General features: G+C 35.6%; 2 protein-coding genes across 6 annotated transcripts in view; one reads left to right on the top strand and one right to left on the bottom strand.

Annotated features, from left to right (window-relative positions):
- The first annotated feature begins 79 nt into the window (after positions 1-79).
- Positions 80-20,142, top strand: LOC106882152 (pentatricopeptide repeat-containing protein 2, mitochondrial). Of its 2 annotated transcripts, none has more exons than XM_014932723.3 (9): positions 80-213; positions 3,320-3,412; positions 4,489-4,624; positions 8,047-8,164; positions 9,343-9,519; positions 10,598-10,711; positions 13,990-14,064; positions 14,655-14,768; positions 19,764-20,142. In XM_014932723.3, exons 1-9 carry the CDS (start codon positions 99-101, stop codon positions 20,010-20,012), a joined length of 1,191 nt encoding a protein of 396 aa, XP_014788209.1. In that variant the 5' UTR covers positions 80-98; the 3' UTR covers positions 20,013-20,142. The 2 variants fall into 2 exon arrangements, with proteins under 2 accessions (XP_014788209.1, XP_089205459.1); XM_089349333.1 differs by lacking the exon at positions 80-213 and adding an exon at positions 2,276-2,351.
- A 382-nt stretch (positions 20,143-20,524) lies between these two features.
- Positions 20,525-22,261, bottom strand: part of LOC106882151 (methylenetetrahydrofolate reductase (NADPH)) — an 87,314-nt gene continuing 85,577 nt past the window's right edge. For all 4 annotated transcript variants that reach the window (XR_016241118.1, XM_089349331.1, XM_052966266.2 and 1 more), the window contains one exon: positions 20,525-21,338. Coding sequence is in view for 3 of the 4 variants with exons in the window: in XM_089349331.1 (XP_089205457.1) it covers positions 21,153-21,338 (186 nt within the window). In the remaining variant the exon portion in view is untranslated. The remainder of the gene's footprint in view (positions 21,339-22,261) is intronic.

Below are 22,261 nucleotides of genomic sequence, written 5' to 3'. Positions count from 1 at the left end.
AAGACTTCCCTGATTGAACGAGTGACTGTGTCGTCTGCCTCGACTAGGCACGTGGGTGGTGCTACAGGACTGACGTCACTTCCGTTATACCATCGAAAATGGCAACTCGCTGTTCTCTCCATGTGCTTCGCCGAACTTGCCACCTTTACAATTCTTTCTCGTCGTCACCATGGATGTTTACTTCCTATCTCACTCCTGTCAATATAAAGCCAAGTAACCACTTTCTTCACATTCTTTTACTGTTCCCATTAAGTGTCTAAGCTCGTCTGCATAAAAGTTGCAATGTTTGCGCGTGTGTATATACATATATAACACCTATTTTATGTGTGTGTTTAATAAATTTATATTTACTGGTTATTTAACTATTTTAATAGAAACCATCGTTTATGGATAATCTTTTAATGTCTTGTTGGTGGAGGTAAAGAATACGTACGCCACCCGTTTTCGGTGTAAAACCCTAACCACTGGGTGTACGTATTCTTTACTTTCGCCGTCGTATCTAGGGAGAATCATTATACCAATATAATTAACACCAACTACAAAGACGATTTTAATGTGACGTTCTACGCTTCAGTTCTTTAATAACAATTTAGTAAGTACAATTTACTAAATTGTTATGAAAGAGCTAAAATTTTAATAAATAAAGCAGTGACTTATTTCGAACAGCTGATAGAACTACTAAATTGTATTCCTCTATTTTCATTTAATAAAAGAATATAAGAGGTGTTTTTTTCCATCTAAAAATAATATAGTTTGTGAACAAAAACAAATATGTAGAAATTTCCTCGCTCGCTTGCGATACTCTTAATGTCCTTGAGAAAAAGCATGAATATCAGACATTTCAGTCCCCTTTTATAAATCTCTCGTCTTGAGCTTTATCAATAATAACACTTATATGGGGTGCTTAAGCCAGAATTCCGCCAAAATTTAAATGATTTTTGAAGGTCAAGTCTTTTAATCTTTAGTTATTGTCCATTAAAAAGATTCTCGCTGATTCTTGAACGACCTCGAGCCTCTGAAAGTCATATTCCCTCAGAATATTATAATTTTTTCTTTGAAAGTTGGAATAGCATTTTAATTATTCTAGGTTCAGGCTTGGCTGTTTGGTAAGAAGCTTGCTTCCCAACCACATGGTTCTGAGTTAAATCCCACTGCGTGACACCTTGGGCAAGTGTCTTCTACGGTAATCTTCAAGTTTAGGGGGGTTAAAAAAAATAAATAAAAATATTCAAGGGAAATAACTGAACGACTTGCCAGTATTATCCGTTTTCTTCTAGCTGTTTATAAATAAATCACACCCTAACCCTAACGTCAATCAAATCACGTGTGTGATTTATTTATAAACAGAGATGTACGGAGAATACTGGGGAGAAGTTCAGTTACTTCCCTTGAATATTTTTTTTTTTTATCCCCCTAAACTTGAAGATTACCGTCTTCCACTATAGTCTCGGGCTGACCAAACCCTTGTGAGTGAATTTGGTAGTAAATCATTGTGTCTATGTTCGTCTCTCATCACCGCTTAATAACCGGTATTGGTGTCTTCACGCCCCCGTAACTTATCGGGTCGACAAAAGAGACCGATAGAATAAGTACCAGGCTTTTAAAGAAATATAGTACTGGGGTCGATACGTTCGACTAAGAAAATTCTTCAAGGCGGTGCCCCAGTATGGCCGGAGTCTAATACCTGAAACAAGTTAAAAGATGTTTACCGGAAGTTTGTAATCACTCGGTTATGCTGTCTTATTTATGAGATTGAATCCGTTTATACTTTAAGTTTGGAGCAGACTGTTTTTCTTTTTTTATCTTATCGATTTCTGAATATCTGCGCCTGGCTTTATAAGAATGGTTAGTGATTTTCCGTTGCTAATGAAAGGTTTTGAACTCGATTCTGCAGCAGTTGATGCTTTCGCCGGCATCACATAACTTTAACCAACAGAGGAGCTTCTTGCGTGTTCGCTCTACTTGCTGCGAATTGCAGTTAGGCCGGTTAATATCTATATCCACACATTAACCGTTAGGCCTCCATCAAGTCACCCTATACCTTAAAAAAACAAAAAACAAACTGGTTCTACGATCTACTTAAAAAAGTTACGGCAAATTGTATTCTTTGTACACAAATAGGGCCTCACATCCGCAATATAGTGACTTGAAAGTATTTGACTAATTGAAATTATTCTTGCACTCTGCTTGCAATCAATTTTGCTGTGTAAGAATGTTTAAGATTTAAAAAAAAAAGAAAAAAAGGGGAGATAACTCCAATAAAATCAGCTAATTGACTTTATCATTATTGTTAAGGATGATGCAGGTGGAAGTAGAACCTGTCTAATAAGCAATAGTTTTGCGGTGCAATAGTAAGCATTTCTTTATTTTTTCTCTCTTTTCAATGTTTATGGTAATGAACTATAATTCTCTTTGGGAGACCTCTACATGGTCGTTCAAACTAAAAGAAACATCTCTCTCAAATCACACCATCTTAAAAAAAGGACACATTGGATAATGTGGTCCTAAATATTTTCTGAGAAAAGATAGAGTAGTCATGGCTGGAACACCCTTGACCAGAGAGCTGTTCAATCAGAGCTCTGTTTGGTCAAGCCAACAAGGAAATTGGAGGGACATTGGATAACATAATTCTAGATATGCAATGCCTGAGAATTTGATCATAAGTCTGCTCAGTCAGGGCTTTTTTGGGGATAAATAATGACTAGTTGGTAGAGAGCCAAAGAAGGAGCCTCTCTGTTAGCCGTTCCATCTACTAGAAATAGCAGCCAAATCTCATTCAAATAACATACCATTTAAAAATATGAGGTACTTTTAATAAAAGTAGTTCTAGATATCCCTAACAAGATAGAATGGTCACAAGTGGAATGTTTTGATCTTAGGCCTGTTTGATTAACATTTATCTGAGGCCAGACCAACTAACCTCTATTTTCAGCTGGTTGGACTGATCTGTAGTAACACAGTCTTCCGAATGAGATGTGGCTCATAGCTATTTGTGCAGATGTGACTCTCTCTCTATATGTTGCATAAACTAGTAATAAACAGGGTTATTTACTGAAATTAGGAAAATCCAAAGCTAACTAATCTGCAAAAAAAATTTCATAGATTGTCAAATTTTATTGCTATGATCCATTCCTCCCAGAACTCAAATGTATTAACAACTACAAAATCTCCTTCAGATTAATTATTGCTGACACCCATCTACATCAGTTTCTTTAGATTTGAAGCTTGAGCAATTACTAAGATTAATTTTCTTTTACTCAGTTTTAGCCTCCCCACCAAAAATAAAACCAATTTTATGTTTATTTTTTTAAAATTTTAGATTGCAGACATTTATTCAGTCAGGAGATCTTGGGTTTGGATAATTACCAGCGCCAACGGATTTTAATTACAGATCGACTTGGAGATTTAAGACGTAAGAATTTAATGTTTGATTTTTCATAGCTTATTCAAAATATTTTAATACTGGTTAGAGTCCCAATAAATATTTTATTTGTCCATACTTCATATAATTTCATAACAGGATGACACTTGAAGTATTGGAGAGAATGTAATTTAATCATCATTATCTCTTCTTCCCAAACTGGCATGGATTGGATGGTTCAACAGGATCCTGTGGTTTTGCTACAATGTCTGAGTTTTAGCACAGTTTTTATGGCTGAACATCCTTCCTGTACAGAGTATACTGGGTACATTTTTCATGGCGCCAGCGCAAGTGAGGTTGCCATGTTACAATATTTTTGAGCTCTAATTGTGGCGGGAACCTGTGGAAGGGGTAGACCAAGGAAGACATAGGATGCTGGGCCTCATTGAGGAAATGACAAAGGACTGGGAGTTGGGGTGATTTACTCTACTTGAAAAGACCTGTTAAGCTAGGTAAAATCACCGTCTTCCAAACACACAGGCTTGTCCTTTCAGATGCTAGTGCCACATGAAATGCAACCATGCCAGTGCTGTGTAAATGCACCTGTGTTGGTAGCACATAAAAAGCACTCCGTTAAGTGGTTGGTGTTAGGAAGGACATCCAGCTGTAGAAACTATGCCACAATAGACAGTTGGCATCTGGATAGATCCCCAATTGGCCAGCTCCATCCATGTCAAACTGTTCACCCCATGCCAGCATGGAAAATGGACGTTAAACAATGATGATGATGAAGAATTAACTCTTGAATCACAAGAGAAGTATAGAATTAGAGGATTGAAAATAAATAAGATCATAACTAAGAGTTTTGTAGGTGGTATCTAACAGCAATAAATTGTTCTTTTTAGCATGTGGGGCAAAATGGTTAAGCTTCACTTGTACCTGGCTGGAAAGAAGTATGTGAAACCAATGCATTTTTAGCAATGATAAGTAAACCGGACAGAATTTTACTCAGTCGTAGACTGGCATTTTAAATATTGTTCTTTTCCCCATGCTTGTCAGTTATTAAACATTCTTTGATATATCTACCTGTTGTGTAATGTTCTTTTTGATCCTGTTCTTTTTCATAGCAAAATTTATTGAAAGAATGAAGTCTTTAGCCAACAACGATAGCATTGACAGAATCTTCACTGATGATCTAAAGACCATGGTTTACATTGCTTCACACAATGAAGAAATTGAGCTTATTCAAAATATGCTTATAAAGTAAGACCTTAGTGCTTTTAAAATGTTGGTAATTCTGACAGAAATTGCAATGTTACTTGTCAAATAATACACATTAATTCAATTGATTTTTTTTTTTTGTAGTTAACCTGTGTGGTCTCTATAAATATGTTACTTTTTGTAGCTAATACATTTTATATTATCAGTATTTTAACATCTGGTTTTGTATAGGAGTAAGGATTGGCTGAGTCTACAATACTACAAATATCATCATCACATAACTTGAGCCAAAAGAGGAGCTTCTTACATGTTTGCTCTTCTTACATGTTTGCTCTTCTTACTGGGAATAGCAGTTAGGCCTCCATCAGATCACCTCATGCCATTGATGTTTTTGTTATTTTATCTACAAATGATCACTCAGATCTAACTTCACTAATTATTCGATCATCTTCTTTTTCCCCACCATTATCATGGGAACTTCCCATGATGAACATTTGTCACTTTTCAACCATCACACTCTGTTCATTTGTATTAAGTTACCACACCAGCAGTGTCCTTCGATATTATTGTTGCTTTCTCATATCACTTTCATTTGACTTATAAATTAAATTTGCACATCAAATAGAACTATATTCAACTCGATCTAGTTTAGCTGTAGATCTTCTACACTCATTGTTCTTGTTTTACTATCACATATCTCATTTTTGCTATAAATTTTGTTTGGACCAGTTAACAGTTTTCTGGTCTTCTGCTTGAGAAGACCCGACAAGCCAAGTGAGACCATGGCCTATGCCAGTGGGTGTAACCAGCCCACTTATGAATACCCCTCATTCATTGGACAATGAACTTTGCTTGCGAAGACCTATTGAGGCAAGTGAAATCAAAATCAAAATCGCTGACGTGGCCGATGACAGTATCGCCTGATTGTCACTCGTGCCAGTGGAATGTTAAAAGCACATCTGAGCATGATCATTGCCAGGGCCACGGATTGGCTCCTGTGCCGGTGGCCCATGAAAAGCACCATTCGAGCGTGATCATTGCCAGCGTCGCTTTACTGGCACATGAAAAACAACATTCGAATGTGGTTGTTGCCAGTGCCGCCAGACTGGCTCCTATGCAGGTAGCACATAAAAAACACCTTTTGAGCATGGTCGTTGCCAGAACCGTCTGACTGGCTCCCGTGCCGGTGTCACATAAAAGCACCCACTACACTCTTGGAGTGGTTGGCATTAGGAAGGGCATCCAGCTGTAGAAACTTTGCCAGATCAGATTGAGCCTGGTGCAGCCTCTGGCTCACCAGACCTCAGTCAAACCGTTCAACCCATGCCAGCATGGAAAGCGGACATCAAACGATGATGATGATGATGACTTTTTAATGATTTGATCTGAAGGAAAGCTTTGTCTCCATACCCTTTGCAGACTCTTCAAGACTAGTGAGCTTTGTATGGTTAATGTTTCTCTTGAACTGCTGCAAGTTGCTGGTTGCAGGATATATATGAACAGGAAAGGAATTTTAGGGAGCTGATGTTCTGGAGAACAAGGGCTGGTTAAGTTGGTTTGTGAGGGTTCTGATGGGTAGAGTAGATATAAATTGGGGATGAAAGAGGAGTATGTTGGGGATACATGAATGAAAATGGCATGAGACCAATCAATCAGTTCCAAATGGCAGAGACTTCTGTAGTATCAGAAAAAAAAGGCAAAGTGAGGGATCAGCATTTTTGTAGGCCAGAAATTGGAAAATGTTGGTGAACAATTTTACCCCAGTTAATGAAGTGGTCGTTTTTGGAGGAAGATATGCAGTCCAGGACGTCTGTATGTGAAGGAGCAGCACCATCCCAGATTTGGAAGCAGTATTCCTTTGTGGGGTTCACTCAAACTTTGTAAAGAACAAGTAGTGACCCTATGTCTTAATCTGCTCAGAATTAAGAGTTCATAACTTCATGTCATAACCTAACACTTTTCCAATAATATTTATTAATTCTTCCATGTTAGCAGGAATTAGATGGGTTTGATATATTACATTGGGTTCACATTTCATTGTTGATTTATGTAAAAATTGTAGCTGACTAATTCTGGCCTTCATGGAAACACATCTGTGAAAGGTTGAATCAACAGTTAAATATATTCCTCTCACAGTTCTTTATATTGAATGCAGAATATTTTGCTTACGTAGGAGTATGTTATTATTTTTCTTAAATATTTTCTGGCTAATTATTCATTTATAGTTTCAACATTTAGGGTATGGAACTTAGATCTAAACATATTTTTATCTTATATTTTTTACTAGTTGTGGCCATGCTGGGACACTTCCTTGAAGGGTTTAGTTGAACAAATTGACCCTAGTTTTATTTTTTTAAGTCTGGTACTTATTCTATCAGTTTCTTGCTGAACAGCTAAGTTATGGGTATGTAAATAAACCAACATCTGTTGTCAAGTAGTGAAGTAGGACAAACCCCCACACACTAACAACAGTCATCCACACTGTTTCCATTTATAAAATTCACTCACAAGACATTATAGTTGGCCCCAGGCTAGAATAGAAGATGCTCGTCCAAGATGCTGGGCAGTGGGACTGAACCCAAAATCTTGTGACTGCAAAGCAAGCTTCTTAACCACAGGGCTGTTCCTGCACTTGTCTATTTACATTGTCCATTTACATTACATAATACAGCTTGTATACAACTATTTGTATAGTTTTATATAAATTTGGTGCTAGTCCACTTTTGAAAATGTGACTCTTCACTTTGGGAATATTTCATGCATCACCAAAACAAATGTATCACTTTTATTTTAACTTGTCAGTTGTCTCAAACACTACATTGTTACATTTGTTTTAGACATTTTTGTTTCACAAGTACCTATAACATAACCCTTACTTTAAAAAAAAAAAAATTCCTTCTGAGTACTTTTACAAATTTTCAGTTTTTGACATTTTTCTCTTTCAAAAAATATTGAGATTTTGGAGGTTTTCAGTTTCAGAATTTCTTATATAGAATTATCAACTGCCCTACTTCCTTTTCTCTTACTGTAACCCTTATCTCTTGGCATAAAGCTGCCCTTGGCTCAGATTTCGTAGCCCTTGCTAGCTACATGGCAACCTCACTGGTGCTGGTGGCACATAAAAAAGATACCCAGTACATGCTGTAAAGCAGTTGGTGTTAGGAGGGGTATCTAGCCATAGAAACCATGGGAGGCAGACGTTGGAGCATGATTAGGTCCTTGGACCCATCATATCTTGTCAAACCATCCCACCCATGCTAGCATGGAATATGGATGTTAAATGACGTGAGGATGAGAGCTTAAAGTAGTGAAATATATAATAAATTTCATTTTGTGAGATAGCAGAGAATTCTGACATTTGGAGCAGATCCCCATATTGAAGATAGATGAAATGTCAACAAATTACTTATAGTTTTCATGTTTTCCTTTTATTTTATCTTAAGTTTGACCTATCTCATTAACAGGTATCACCAACAAGACAATTCACAGCAGTTCAATACATATTCTTTTGGCCCTGTTGTTCTTAGGTTGTTGTATATAATGAAAGATGTAGATATGGCCTTAAAGCTCTTTGAAAGTGAGGTAAGTTTTCCTTTGTTGATATTTATAGAAAATATCGATATATTATTCACTCTTACTATTAAATTTACATACAGCCTTTGGGAAAGTTGTCAATGTCACAGTTTCCTGTTTTTGATGATGGTGCCATGTAAAAAAGTACCCAGTACATTCTGTAAAGTGGTTGGTGTTAGGAAGGGCATCCAGCCATAGAAACCAAGCTCAAACAGACTATGGAACCTGGTGCGGCCCCTGGTCATTCCAGTTCCTGTCAAGTCATTCAGCCCATGCCAGCATAGAAAATGGATGTTAAATATTGATGATTGATGGCGAAAGAATAGTGTAGCTTTTGTGCCAAAACTAAAATATGAAATCAATATTTTGACCAGTTGACTTTCCTAACTATACACACACACACACACACACACACACACAATATCTCAATCTGTTGTGAAAAACTCATTTTTGCATACCATCGCCTTAGTCAACATAACTGAAAATAGGTACCTCCAATATATTTAATTTCTGTTATGTGTTTGTGGAGGAACAAAGCTCCTAACTGAGACTTTGTTTATAACTGAGTGGGGGTTAGTACTGTCAGTGGTCAATCCATATTTCTAGAATTTATTGATAGATAATTAGAGTTGCTGAAAGGTGCAGCTCTCTGTGCATTGTGTAGGTATCAGTAGGAGCAACACATAATGATGTAGGTTTGGGTTGGATCCCACTCTGTAGTACTGTAGGCAAGCATCTTTTGCCATAGTTTTGAGCCACAGTGAACTTTATGAATAAAACTGGGTAGACAGAGAAGTGTGAAAGGCTGTGGAATGGAAAGTATCTGTTCTTCAGTGATAAACTTAATCCATAGTCTTGTTTAACAGCACCATCTATTCTCTGACTACCTTTAGTTGAGTCTACATTCAACATTCAAATTGCTCTACTTCCTCCAAAACCTTTGAGTTATGGCTTTTTCTTTTCTCTCTTCCATAATTCTTGGAAGTCTTAAGTACTGCTCTTCCTTCTCTGAGTAAAACATTAAAAGATGAATCCAGATGATTCAGAAAGAGTACAGCTTGCTGTCTAATTTCAAAAAACAAAACAAAAAGCAACTACAAAAAAATTATATAAACATCAAAAAGAAAGTGTAAAATAAAATCCAGTTATAAACTGGAACTGATGTTTCTTAGTTCTTTCTTTTTCAGGAAACCAAGCCTTTGTTTTCACAAGTGACAAGTTACATCATTCTCATGGATATGTTGTATGAGAGTAAACAATATGATGAAACACTGAAGGTATTTCAGATAGTGACTGAAAGGGAAACTAATATAAAATATCCAAATGACTGCACTACAATTGCATTTGCCACATATTATGCTTTGGTTAGTATTGTATTCTTCTGTATTGTAATTTTCTCTACTAAACTATCTTTTGTCCTTTATAAGGAACATTGCATTCCCTCATTGAGTACAGCAGCTCATTTATTTGTTAATCTTCCTCTACACATTATTCTGAACTCTACTTGGTAACTGTTTGGTGATATTGCTTTATAGTTTCCATGGCTAGTTTTGACTACTGTATTATGATAGTGTCATGGATACAGTAGTGTATAACTCTTTGTTCATTATAATTCAAACTGCTACTTGTTGCATTTCAGCCTGAAAGGAAAAAAAAAATAACCTGATTCCTAATATACAGTGTAATTCTGGTTAGTAAAGCTGTTACTTCTTCTTTTGAGACAAATATAGGAACTTGGAGATCCATGCAACCTATATTGGCAATTAGGTACCAAATTTCTCCAACATTTGGTACCTATTCTCTGTTTATGGAAGTGCCATAATTGTTAATATTGTGTAAGTTAGCAGAGCATTTGTTTAAGACTATGAAAGTATCAGAAACTGTAGGTATCTTAAAAACAGCTGAAAGATATTAAATGTATTGACAGGTAAATTTCAACACTAGAAAATACTATATCCAACTATCCAGCTTGTTTACCAAAGGAATGTTGAAATGTTTGGATTTATTTCGCTGTCTAATGCATTTAAGCTAATTTGCTGATGCCTTATCTCTGTTTTATGAAAGTGCCATTGGTAGGAGACAAGTACCTTATGAACTAAGCCAACAACTTGGTTTCATTTCCAGAGTAGAATTAAAAAACACTTTTTCATTTCACATGCCTTTTGTAAAGGTTTGAATATTACAGATCTTGTTTATGCTGTCTCTTATATTGTTTATTATACTTACTTGAAACAGGCAATAGAAAACCACTCTGCTGTACTCTATCCCATATTCTTTATTATAATACCATAATATATTGTCTGAAAATATACTATTAAAAAAATGGTATTATTTACTATCTCTTTCATTAATATTTATTTTGCTTCATGCTGTTGGTAAATAAACATGTATTACAACAGAGTTGTTACGTCTAGATATTTTTGTTTTGATTTTTTTTTTTAGAATACTGCAGAAGCTTTACAGAACTGTCAGAAATTATTAAGAGACTGTTTAAATTTAAAACTTCAAGTTTCCAATCGTGCCCTTGTTTTTGCTGTTATGTTAGCATTGAAGCAGGTAATGTTTCTTACTTTACGCAAATTTTTCTAGAATATGCATCTCTTTATTGAAGTTATTTTAGATAGCTTTGTTATGATCACCAGTATAAACTCAATAATGCATGACTACCATCATAATCATCATTTAGTATCTATTCCCTAGTGGCATGGGTTGGACAGTTTAGACAGGATGTGAAAGGGTCCAAGGACCACATTGTGCTTTGTTAGATTCAGTAAAGAAAGGTGTATGGGACAATAAATTCTTTTAGTAGTGTCCTTATTAGATTAGATTGATTTCATCTCATCTGTTTGAATTAGTAGTTCTGTATAAGGACATAAAAAGTAAAGAAAAGTAAACTTCATTGAAAAAAAGAGCTGCAGTAATTTTAAAAAGAAGCAAAAGAAAGTTATGGTTTGTTTGTTAAGAATCTATCAAATGGACAAACTCAAGTTGTTGTGGAGCCACAGGTAAATGTTTTCTGATCAAACATATTCCAATTATCACTGGACGGTATTTTTTTCAGGCATTGTATATCTAGGATTATATTACACAATGTATCCTTCCTTTTCTTAAAGTAGTAGGGTGTGACTTGAAGGATAGCTATTTCTTGCAGTATGGGTGATCATATAATGGCTCCCTCATCAGTAATTAGAACTAATGTACTAATTCAGATGTAGAGAGTAATGCTGACATATATTATTCTCAAAAAGAGTTCAATATTCAGGGCTGAAATACTTTTTTAACCCACACTGCCAGATATTTTAAACAGGAATCACCACTGAGATGCTTATAATATCTGACCCGTATTGTAAATCAGGTGGTACACAAAGGAGTCATATCAAATGACTGGTGTAGCAGCACCATAGTCAACTGCTATAAGGGTAAAGGTGATGCCTTAGATAGAAAATTATAGAGGTATCAAATTGTTGGATCAGGTAATGAAAGTTACAGAGAGGGTCATAGCCCAACTAATGAGGGAGATAGTTAATCTAGATGAGATGCAGTTTGGTTTTGTACCAGGGAGAAGCATCACTGATGTTATATTTCTGGTAAGTCAGCTGCAGGAGAAATACATAACCAAAGATAAACCTCAGCCCCCTCTTGTCCATCATTGTGCTCCAGGCAATAACAGAGGAATTTAAGACAGGCTGCCCCTGGGAGCTTCTCTATGCTGATGACCTTGTTCCTATAGCTGAATCATTGCCAGAACTAGAAGAGTTTCAGGTATGGAAGCAAAGCCTAGAACCAAAGGGCTTTAGAGTTAACCTAGCAAAAACCAAAGTCTCAATAAGCTGGAAGGCAGACAAATCACAAATATCCTTCAGGTAGATGACCCTGCTGGATCTGTAGATAAGACGCAGTGTAAGCTATGGACCCGTAAGAGGACCAGCAATATCAGAGGAAGGTTAACTGGGAAAATAGCTTTTGTGTATGGAAGATGCACAGGTACAATAAACACCGTAAATGTTCAGAAAATAGACTCCATCAACTGCCAGTGGGGTAAGCTAAAAGTAGTAGATAACTTTTGTTATCTAGGTAACCAAGTTATTAGTGGAGGTGAATGCTCCAAGAGTGTAGTTGTTAGAATAAGAATAGGCTGGACAAAATTCAGAGAGCTCTTACTTCTGCTGGCAACAAAGAGCCTCTCCCTCAGAGTGAAAGGCAGATTGTATGATGCCTGTGTGCGAACAGCCATGCTACATGGCAGTGAAACATAGGCTGTGACAGCTGAGAATGTGTGTAGGCTTGAAAGAAATGAAACCAGTATGCTTTGCTGGATGTGCATTGTCAATGTGCATGTACAACAGAGTGTAAGCATCTTGAGAGAAAAGTTGGGCATAAGAGGCATCAGATGTGGTGTGCAAGAGAGACAATTGTGCTGGAATGGACATGTGATGCATATGGACGAGGACAGCTGTGTAAAGAAATGCCAATCTCTAACTGGAAGGAACTTGTGGTAGAGGTAGACCCAGGAAGACATGGGACGAGGTGGTGAAGCATGATCTTTGAACTTCGGGCCTCACAGAGGCAATCACTATTGATCGAGACGAGACCTTTGGCGATCTGCTGTGCTTGAGAAGACCCATCAAGCCAAGTGAAATCATAGTCTTGGCTGATGCTGGTGTCACGTAACTGGCAACTGTGCTGGTGGCACGTGAAAAGCACCTTTCAAGTATTGGGCTTCATGGAGGCAATGATGAATGACTGAGACTTTTGACATTATGCTGTGCTTGAGAAGACCCATCAAGCCAAGTATCACAGAAATGGCACCTGTGCTGGTGGCACGTAAAAGTACCCATTATACTCTCAGAATGGTTGGCATTAGGAAGGGCATCCACCTGTAGAAATCATGCCAAATCAAACTGGAGTCTGGTGCAGCCTTCCAGCTTGGCAGCATGGACAACAAACATTAAATGTTGATGATATTTCGCTGCATTCCAAAACCAAGCATGCATAAAGCTTGGTGTGTTAGTTAAGTGTTTTTGTTAAATAATTTTGGCTGGCTCTGCCCAGACTGATCTATAATAAGGTGTTCAGCTAAATCAGAATGACCCATATATACTTGAATATGTTTAACTTCAGTCTGTCCTGGAATCTTGCTATACATTATTCTACCTTGCAGTCAAATGTGTAGAGTATATTGTGAAAGTTAGAACATGTTAGTTATTTGTGTGTGTTTGAAGACTATTAGGGGTGGTGGTCACATCGACATAGCAAAAAATTTACACAATTGGAATATAATGAATAGTTAGTTCTTTAGGATTCATTTCAAGTTGATTTGTTAAGCAAATCAATTTCAAATGATGGTTATGTTTTCAATGTTCTGTATTGTAGAATGTTATTAGGGTGTTGCAACCTTGTTTCAGAGTATGTAGAGGTTCTCTATGGAACCTCTACACGGTTCCATATGGTTCTCTGAAATAGAAGATCTTTAAATTTGTTGGGTGCTTTTAAGCTTGTGAATGACTGATTGATTGCATTTTTAGGAGAGTTGAGTGAAAAGGTACTTTCATGAGTTAAAAAATGTATAATCAAAATCCATAGATATATGTGGAGCGATGTCATTAATATAGAGGAATATGAAAATTATAAATCTTCAGAGAGATAGCTGAAATAACATGGAAAATACTCTATCACTAGAGAACTCAGTAAAGAAACTGTTCATCCAAGCAATAAAGATTGAGGTGAAAGAAAAGCTGGCGATAAAAAGAATTGGATGTAGTGTGTAAGAGAGAAGACTGTAGTGGTATTTATTATATTTGTAATAAATATGGTTTTCTTTTCCATCTCTGCAGGAACAACCCGCCATTGCATTGGAGATGATATCATTAAGAGATGATTCTTTTCAGTTTGTTCTGAAAAACCTCAAGGTTACTCTTTTCTTATTATTGTGCAAACTGTTCAACCAAATATTTTTACTGTTTATCTATAAGAAGACAACTGTTCATTACTTAGCAGAAAATGTGCAATTGGTGGTGTTTCTTAAATCATATATAACCTGATATTTTTCCCTTTTGTGTGTATTTCCAAAGTATACTTTTTCTTTTTCTATTACATAATACCACATTGTTAAACTTGTATACATTTTCCTAATCATTATCATATTGTTTTCTGTTTCAATGAGTCGAGTATGTAAAATGGAATTTGGTAAAAAATTTTGAACTTGGATTTTTCAAGTGAGATACCAGTTTGTGTGAAAGTGACTGAGTATTCCACAGACTCATGCCCTGTTAATGTAATTTTCAAGTAGGATTAATATTACACAATGTGACAAGGCCGGACCTTCAAATTATAGGTACAGCCCATAAGACATACAGTTTCTACTTACCCAATAATGAAAAAAAAAAAATGATTAAAAATTTATATTGAATATATATTTAGATTAATGAACCAGAAAAATAGAAAACCAAGAAAATTAGTTAAAAATTATACTGAATTATTTCTCTTGAATCTCTTGCAGGCTTTATGTTATGCTAAACTTAACCGAATTGAAGATACTCTTCCAATACTGCGAAGCATTCTTCAGTGTGATTCTCCTTACAGAAACCGTCAGCTGAAAGTGTTTCCTGAAGTGGTAAGTTGATATGTATGATCACTGTCATCATTGTTTTTGTATCCATTTTTCCATGCTGGTATGGGTTAGATGAAACTTAGAGGCAGATTTTCTACAGCCTGATTATTTTCTTGTTACAAACTGTTTCCCATATAAAGAATTTTCATTCCACTAGTTATCATACATCAAAAATAACAGCCACTAAATGTATGGGGTCTTGTACTTAAAGGGGAATGTAAACAAAGACACTGTTTTTTGTTTAGGGTGTGTTAATGAGGATACATGGAAACAATATTCACACACCCTTCCATGCTAGCATGGAAGGTGGATGTTAAACGATGATGATGATGACACAGAGGCACACATACAAAGATACAATGGGCTTCTCAATTTCCACCAATTTCACTTACAAAGTTTTGGTTCTCTTGAGAGTATTACAGAAGACATTTGTGGGACTGAACTTGTAGTTAAGTGGTTGCAAGTGAACTTTGTAACTATACAGCCATGCCTGCACCTATTTAGTGTAATATTGTTAATTTATTATGTGTAGTGTTGATGTGGTGTTAAATTTTGTTATTTCCTTTTGGATGAGAAGGATGGTATGCTAATGGCTTAAGTACATTTGAAGTGGAGTTTGAGGAATCTGAAGTCAATGAAGGAGGAAGGACACATGGGAAAGGCATGCAGTAGGGCAATAGTAATATAGCATGTAATATATGGTATTGGGTCAATGGAAGGAAAAAACAGTACAAAGTACAAGTTTTCAAAAGTAGAATCATTTTCTTAGTACTGTACAATCAGAAAGGATGCAGCAAAATAATGGATCAGGAACTGAAGATTTTTCAGTTTGGGTAAAGTTGTTCCTTACTTTGGGATCAATTGTTATCAGGCATTTCCAACTTTGACTTATTTTCAAGCATGGTGTGTCTAGGACTACATCATTTAGTGTATCTTTTTTTTTTTTTTTTTAAGATAGTAGGGTGTGATTTTATAAGAATTTGCTATCTTGTAGCAAACAGAATAACCACATAAAAAATATATCAGTTAGGTGAAAAGCATTTTTCTGAATGTAGAGTATAATGTCAATTACTAAAGGAGGTACACTGTTATCACATGAGCAATGAAAAATAGATATCAACATGATTGTGATTTTGAATACATGTTAATGCTACATATTTAAGTCCTGCAGAAGTTCAATAGTTACTCAGAGGTGATACAACTCTTTGTTCTCAGGAGAAAAATCATGTTTTGCACAGTTTTCACAATGTTAAATTCTGTAACTGATATTAATGGTGTTTTTGTAAAAGTATGTAGCATAATGTAATTAGTAATACCACAAATAGTAGTATGATATTAACTGTTAATAAATGATTAAATTACTTATGATATTTATTTTCATCTCTCACTGTTTGGGTCGCTAGTACAAGTTTTCTAGTCTTCTACTAAGATTGATTCAAATATGTAGCCTTGTACTTATGTAGTACATATTATTGCAGTAATTTTACTAATCTTTTGTTATTGCAAAAAGTATTAGAATGCAATTTGTTGTTTCATACAGATCTTTGAAAGATAATGGCTAGCTTATTGACCTGTTAATATACAAGCATATTATTGGCTTGCTAATTTAAATACAATTCTTGTTGGAGTATCAAAATAATCTTTTCTTGTGGAACATTTCTCATCTCCCCAGCATTAAAGAGATAAGTAATAGCTTTCCTTTTGGGTTGACTATATTGTTAGAGAATAGTTGCCCTCATGAACTTCTTTTTAATATCTAGTGATATAAAATAGAAGCAGTAAAGTTATCTGCCTTGCTCAATGATGCTATTGCTGATCTTTATTCTATCTTGAAAAAAAAAAAAATCATTTAATCATTTCCTCACACAAATTTCAGACGATGGCATAGCTGTACATTTAAGAAGTTTCTTCACAAACTGAAGATCCTGGGTTTGATTCCACTATGTGGCATCTGGGGAAAATGCCTTTTACTATAGCCTTAGGTTAACCAAAACTTTGTGTATGAAATTGGGTAGATGGAAACTGCATGGAATCCTGTTGAATGGATTGTAGCTGTAATTGAAAAGTGCAACTTTGTGATACACACAGTGTCACTCTCATATCTGGTTACATAGTTATGCTAACAGTAAATATGTGTGCAGAGTTCTCAGCCACTTACATGTCAGTTTAGCAAATAAGGAATTCAATTGATCAAATGCTTGGTGTTGAAATTGATGGAGGAATCCTAATTTGCATTTCTCTAGAATTTCACTTCATCTGAGCCTCTTGCTAGATATTAACTTTTGTTATATACACATGAAAGCTTGTGATTTAGTAGAGTAATTTGTTATCACATATGCATTTTCGCAAGAGTATTATTGACATGAGTAGCAGTTCAAAATATGAATAAAAAAAGGCTTGCAGATTTTATTTATCAAGAACATAGCAAAACTTCTACTTAGTATAGATTTCTCATATAGACACACAAGATGTCAGATATATAGGAGAGCTTGAAGTGGTGTAACAGTGATAATTTTTGCCTGAGTTCTAAGATATGGGGTAAATATTTTTAGATATACTTATTTAAACATAATGACTTCTAGGGACACTGTATTTCATTATGCAACCATAATATATTACAAAGTATATTAAATGTTTTATGAGTCAATACTGTATCCTACTGTGTTAGCAGTGCTATTAAATCACTTTTTATGGTTATCTCTACAGATTTTCTATAGAAATTATTGCCAGCATTGATTTGTTACGACATCTTGTGTCCAAATATATCTAATGTAAACAACAATGTGATCGAAGATGGAAAAATAGGTAATGGGTGCACATGCCATATTTCAGGAGTTTTCACTCCTTTGTCAGCACTGTATCCAACTCATTAACCATCCATGAACACATTGTAGTATATTATGGTTGCATTACGAAATATAGTGTCCCTACAAGTCATTACTATGTATGTACCAGCTGTCAGGAATGTGTTTAATATGTAAAATTGGTATATCCAATAATGTTACATTGCTATATTTAGTGGCTATTTAGTGGCTATTTGGGTGTGGTGTTGAAGGAGCAAGAACTGAAATATGGCATATACAAAGGGTGTTCATTAAAGATTTCCCCTGACTGACTTCCCAAGGACTGGGATAAACAGAACTTGGTAGCCTTTCTCTACATAGCCACCACCAGTGGTGGCACACTTCTCCCATTGCTTTATGCAGCTGTGAAGACCTCATCTGTAGAAGTTGGTAGGTTGCATCTAGAGCTAAGACTTTACTTTGGAAATAAGTTCATCTTCTAAAAAGTGCTTCCCCTTGAAAAAACACTTCATAGCTGGAAAGAGGTGGAAGTCAGATGATGTGAGGTTGGGAGAGTAGGAAGGATTGTGCTTTCATCTGGGTAACATACGCATTGTGAACTGGGGTGTTGTCTTGGAGGAGGCGGACTCCTTTGGTCAGTATGCCATGCTTCACTGCTTTGATGGCATCCTGCAATTTCTGCAGCAGAGAAGCATAATATGCCTTTTGTCAGAAAACCTATCATCACTACTCCATGCTGGTCCCAAAAGACTATGACCCTCACCTTGCCTGCTGTGGGTTGGACACAAGCTTTCTTTGGAGGTGGTGAGTTATCATGCTTCTATTGCTTCGACTGGACTTTAGTCTCAGGATCGTAGTGATGGACCCATGTTTTATCCTGTGTGATAAGTCTGCTGAAAAAGTCCTCCTAATTTTCTTGGCACATTGCCAAAAGAGCCTGGGAGCAATTGACTCATTTCTGCTTCTGTGAGCAACTGAGGAATCCATCATGAAGACAACTTCTACATGTGCAAATGGTCATGAATGATTTTTTTCCACAGACCCTACACTTATCTTAACTTTTTGGGCTAGTCACCAAATAGTTATGCGGTGATCCTCCAAAATGGTGGTTTCTGCTTTATGGATGGTGTTGTCATGAAAGGCAGAATATGGTCGTCCAGGAATAGGAGCAGTTTCCACCAATGTCTAACCACATTTGAACTGGCATGCCAGTGCTTGACTACATTGTATGATGGTGCATCGTCACCATTAACTTTTTCCATCTCATCAAAAGTCTCTTTTCGTGTATGATCTTTCAAGTATAAGAACTTGATCACTAATCCACTGAACTTGATCCACTTCAGCTGCTGTAAAAGACAAATGAATACAGGTGGAAAGCTGCAATTTACAATGCGACATGTAGAGACATGTATGATTATACATGTACAAGTTGTTTCCTGCAATAATCGGCAGTGGTTCAGGGGAAATCTTTGCCTTGTATTAGATGTAATCAGATACAAAACATCGTAACAAATTAGCACTGGCTTTATTTTCTATAGAAAAATCTGTAGGAGTCTTGTACTTATACATACTTCATAGCTATTTTGGGAAATACGGGGAGTTTGTGTTTTAGTGATATTAGAATAAAACCAAAACATCCTGCATTTTATCTTAATCTCTGAGAAAATGGAAATAATAGTCATTGATTAATATCATTTTATTTTATATTCACCTAGCACTAACAATATTTTCTTATACTGTGTGTTGATACATAGTACTGCATATTTGATGACAAATATTCACTTTAAACAGGCTGTAGTACTTTTGTAAAATAAACTTAGATAAAGCACAATATTATTTGCTTTTCACTAACTTGACTATTATTTTTCATGTGGATGGTGCTTCTGTGTAATTTCATTCAGCTACAATAGGTTTTGATATCTGTTTGTGTACAATACTGTATATCAATATAGTGATAGTCTTATTACTAATATAGCAAGTACGGAAAAGGATATTTTTTATTGATGAGGTCTAATAAGACCAAAACATGTCAAAAGTTGTTAAAATTATTGAGCTAATATTTTATTTTTCTCACTGCATAAGCAATATTAAAAAGAATTTTCTTTCTATACTCCATGAAGTAAATAGGATTTATCCCCCTTCAATAGTGCAAAATTAAGTTCTGTAAATTTTTTCCTTTACGTTTTAATTTCAGTTAAATGTAATACATTCTGCAGCTGAAAATCATGGTGATCCAGTTTTTAAACAAACTCTGGAAACTATTGAACTTTCCTTCAAGGCTGGCGGTCTTATCAGTGATGTACTTCTGGAAGATTTCATTACTCAAAGAATAGTTAGAACACGACAACCACAGAACAGTTTTAAAGCTCGAGGACGTTCCACAGTTGATGGTTATCGAAGTCGCCAAAGCAAAACAGTTCGATCAAGATCCAATGTTATTTAGTCTCTTTAGGAATGTTTATTTTTGTGTTTAATAAATTCTACTCCAATTCTGAATAGAAATATGTAGGATTTTCTTTCTTATGATAGCATGCTATTAATTTCATTCATTAAATAATACATTTTTTTCATGACATCATGTTTCTTTATTGATTCTCTCTGGTAGTTTTTTTTATTTTGATTTTTATTCAATAAGTGTCTGAAACAGAATCAAGCCAGACAGAGAACTTCTCTATAATTTCAAAACCTACCTTGTGCCAATGCCACCATAAAATGCACCCAGACACTCTGCAAGACGGGTGTGTCACATTAGAAAAGGTTTCTTGCTGTAGAATCCATGTCAAAAATGAAATATCTTGAGTGAGGCATGGTTTTTCAACCCATCCAAGAGGGAAGTAATACTGATTCAATTTGCATTAACTCATCTAACCCCTGCCAGCTGACTTAAAAAAATAATGAGGATAATGAATTTAATGTGCAGTGGTGTGGAAAACGTTTGAAACAAACAAACAAGAATTTGAATTATCAAATATTTTGTTCTTTATTGAAAATTATTTGGATAAATGTTTAAAGGTTTCGTAGGAAATGATAACTATTCACTTAATCCAGTGTTGACATTTAAACTCTTTGATTTGTTAGTGTACATTAAATACAGGTTATAAAAAAACAATGACTTGTATAGTTTATTAACTAATTCTTTTGGTCAATACTTTATCTTTTCCATCAAAGAAAACAGTAGAAAACTTAAAGAAAGGAGACACTAAGGTACACAGAAGTAAATCAATAACTTTTGAAGAAGTTGTAATGCAAGTTTCCTGTAGCCATTTATCCAATAACATTTGCTGTTTTATGCACCATTTCCTGGGCACTGTTCCATGTCTTAATCACTTCAAGTATGTGGAATGGTCTGAGCATTGAGACACTTCACACTAGTGTACAAATTTTTCAGTGTTCTTTAGTGTGGAAATTTCTATTCTTTTCATAAGTTAGATATAGAGGTGGGGGTGTTAGTTTTTAGCTGTGTGTGTATGCATATTACCAAACCATTCAAAACAGTTCAGCTTTTTTGTTTTTACTCAAATTATTGTTATTTAAAGCAGAACTTTTGGTCATTTAGTTGATCTAAATGTTGATATTTTATTCTTCAGTTTGTTGTTTCTGATAGCATTTTAGTTGTAATTTCCCAAAGACATGTAGGCTGAACAAAATTATTATCTACTAAATTAACAAGTTGGTAGTTCTCATGGAAATAGTCTATCAGTTTGTATGACTTTGAACTGGGGTCATACAAGTCACGCCAGTTCGTTCTCCATAAACTGAATGCTTCTTCCTAAAAAAGAAAAATTAAATTGTTTTCAATATAGTGATTAAAAAACAATTAACTATAGTAAAAATATAACGATTTCTTTATATGTGTTTCTCTGGCTTAGGACATGGCAATATTTTGGTGGGATATGGGATGTAAGTTATGTAACAAGTGAATATAACTTCTTTTGTGGGGTAGTGTCAAAATGGGGTGTTAACTGCTAGAGTAAGAATAGGATAGTTAAAGTTCAGAGAGCTTTTACCTCTGTTGGCAACCAAATGTGTTTCTCTCCAAGTGAAAGGTAAATTGTATGATGCATGTGTACAAACTTCGATGTTGCATAGTAGTGAGATGAGGGCCCTGAATGTGAAGGCAGAAGAGGAATAAAGTTGGTATGCTCCACTGGCTGGGTGACAGAGCATTGGTGTATTGAGAGAGAAGTTGGGCATCAAAGGAACTAGATGCAGTGTGCAGGAGAGGAGACTGCTAGTTTGACTATGTGATGGATGGGGATGGTTGCATAAAGAAGTGCTGATCGCTTTAAGTGGAGGGAAATTGTGAAGAGGGGAAACGACTCAGGAAAACTTGGGGTGGATTATTGAAGGCCAATCTGAAAACACTGAACCTTAAGGAGATGACAGAGGAGCAAGATATGTGGTGCATTGCTGTACTTGAGAAGACTCGCCCACCACAACAAAATAGAGATCCTTAAACCAAGCAACACATAAAAAGTGTTGGTGCCATGTTAAAAGTACACTATGTGGAGTGATTGACATTAAAAAAGATATCCAACTGTAGAAACATGGCCTTGCCAGAGTTCCTGTCAAGCCATCTAACACATGCTAGTATGGAAAACGAATGATAAATGTTGATGATGATTACGGTTAGTTGACAATCGGTTCTTTTATTTTAGTTGTCCTGTACAATTGTCCAAACAATATATAAGT

The sequence above is a fragment of the Octopus bimaculoides genome, chromosome 3, assembly GCF_046866305.1.
Source record: "Octopus bimaculoides isolate indiv1 chromosome 3, ASM4686630v1, whole genome shotgun sequence".
NCBI classification, from domain to species: domain Eukaryota; kingdom Metazoa; phylum Mollusca; class Cephalopoda; order Octopoda; family Octopodidae; genus Octopus; species Octopus bimaculoides.
Note: the sequence above shows the minus strand (reverse complement) of the source record. Positions and strands in the feature narration are given on the sequence as shown.

Bases quoted from the DNA above. Each gene is read 5' to 3' on its own strand.
- LOC106882152 (XM_014932723.3), top strand. From the start codon at position 99: ATGGCAACTCGCTGTTCTCTCCATGTGCTTCGCCGAACTTGCCACCTT. The intron at 214-3,319 runs GTAACCACTTTC...TTAAAATTTTAG, and splicing joins TCCTGTCAATATAAAGCCAA to ATTGCAGACATTTATTCAGT. The intron at 14,065-14,654 runs GTTACTCTTTTC...AATCTCTTGCAG, and splicing joins TTGTTCTGAAAAACCTCAAG to GCTTTATGTTATGCTAAACT.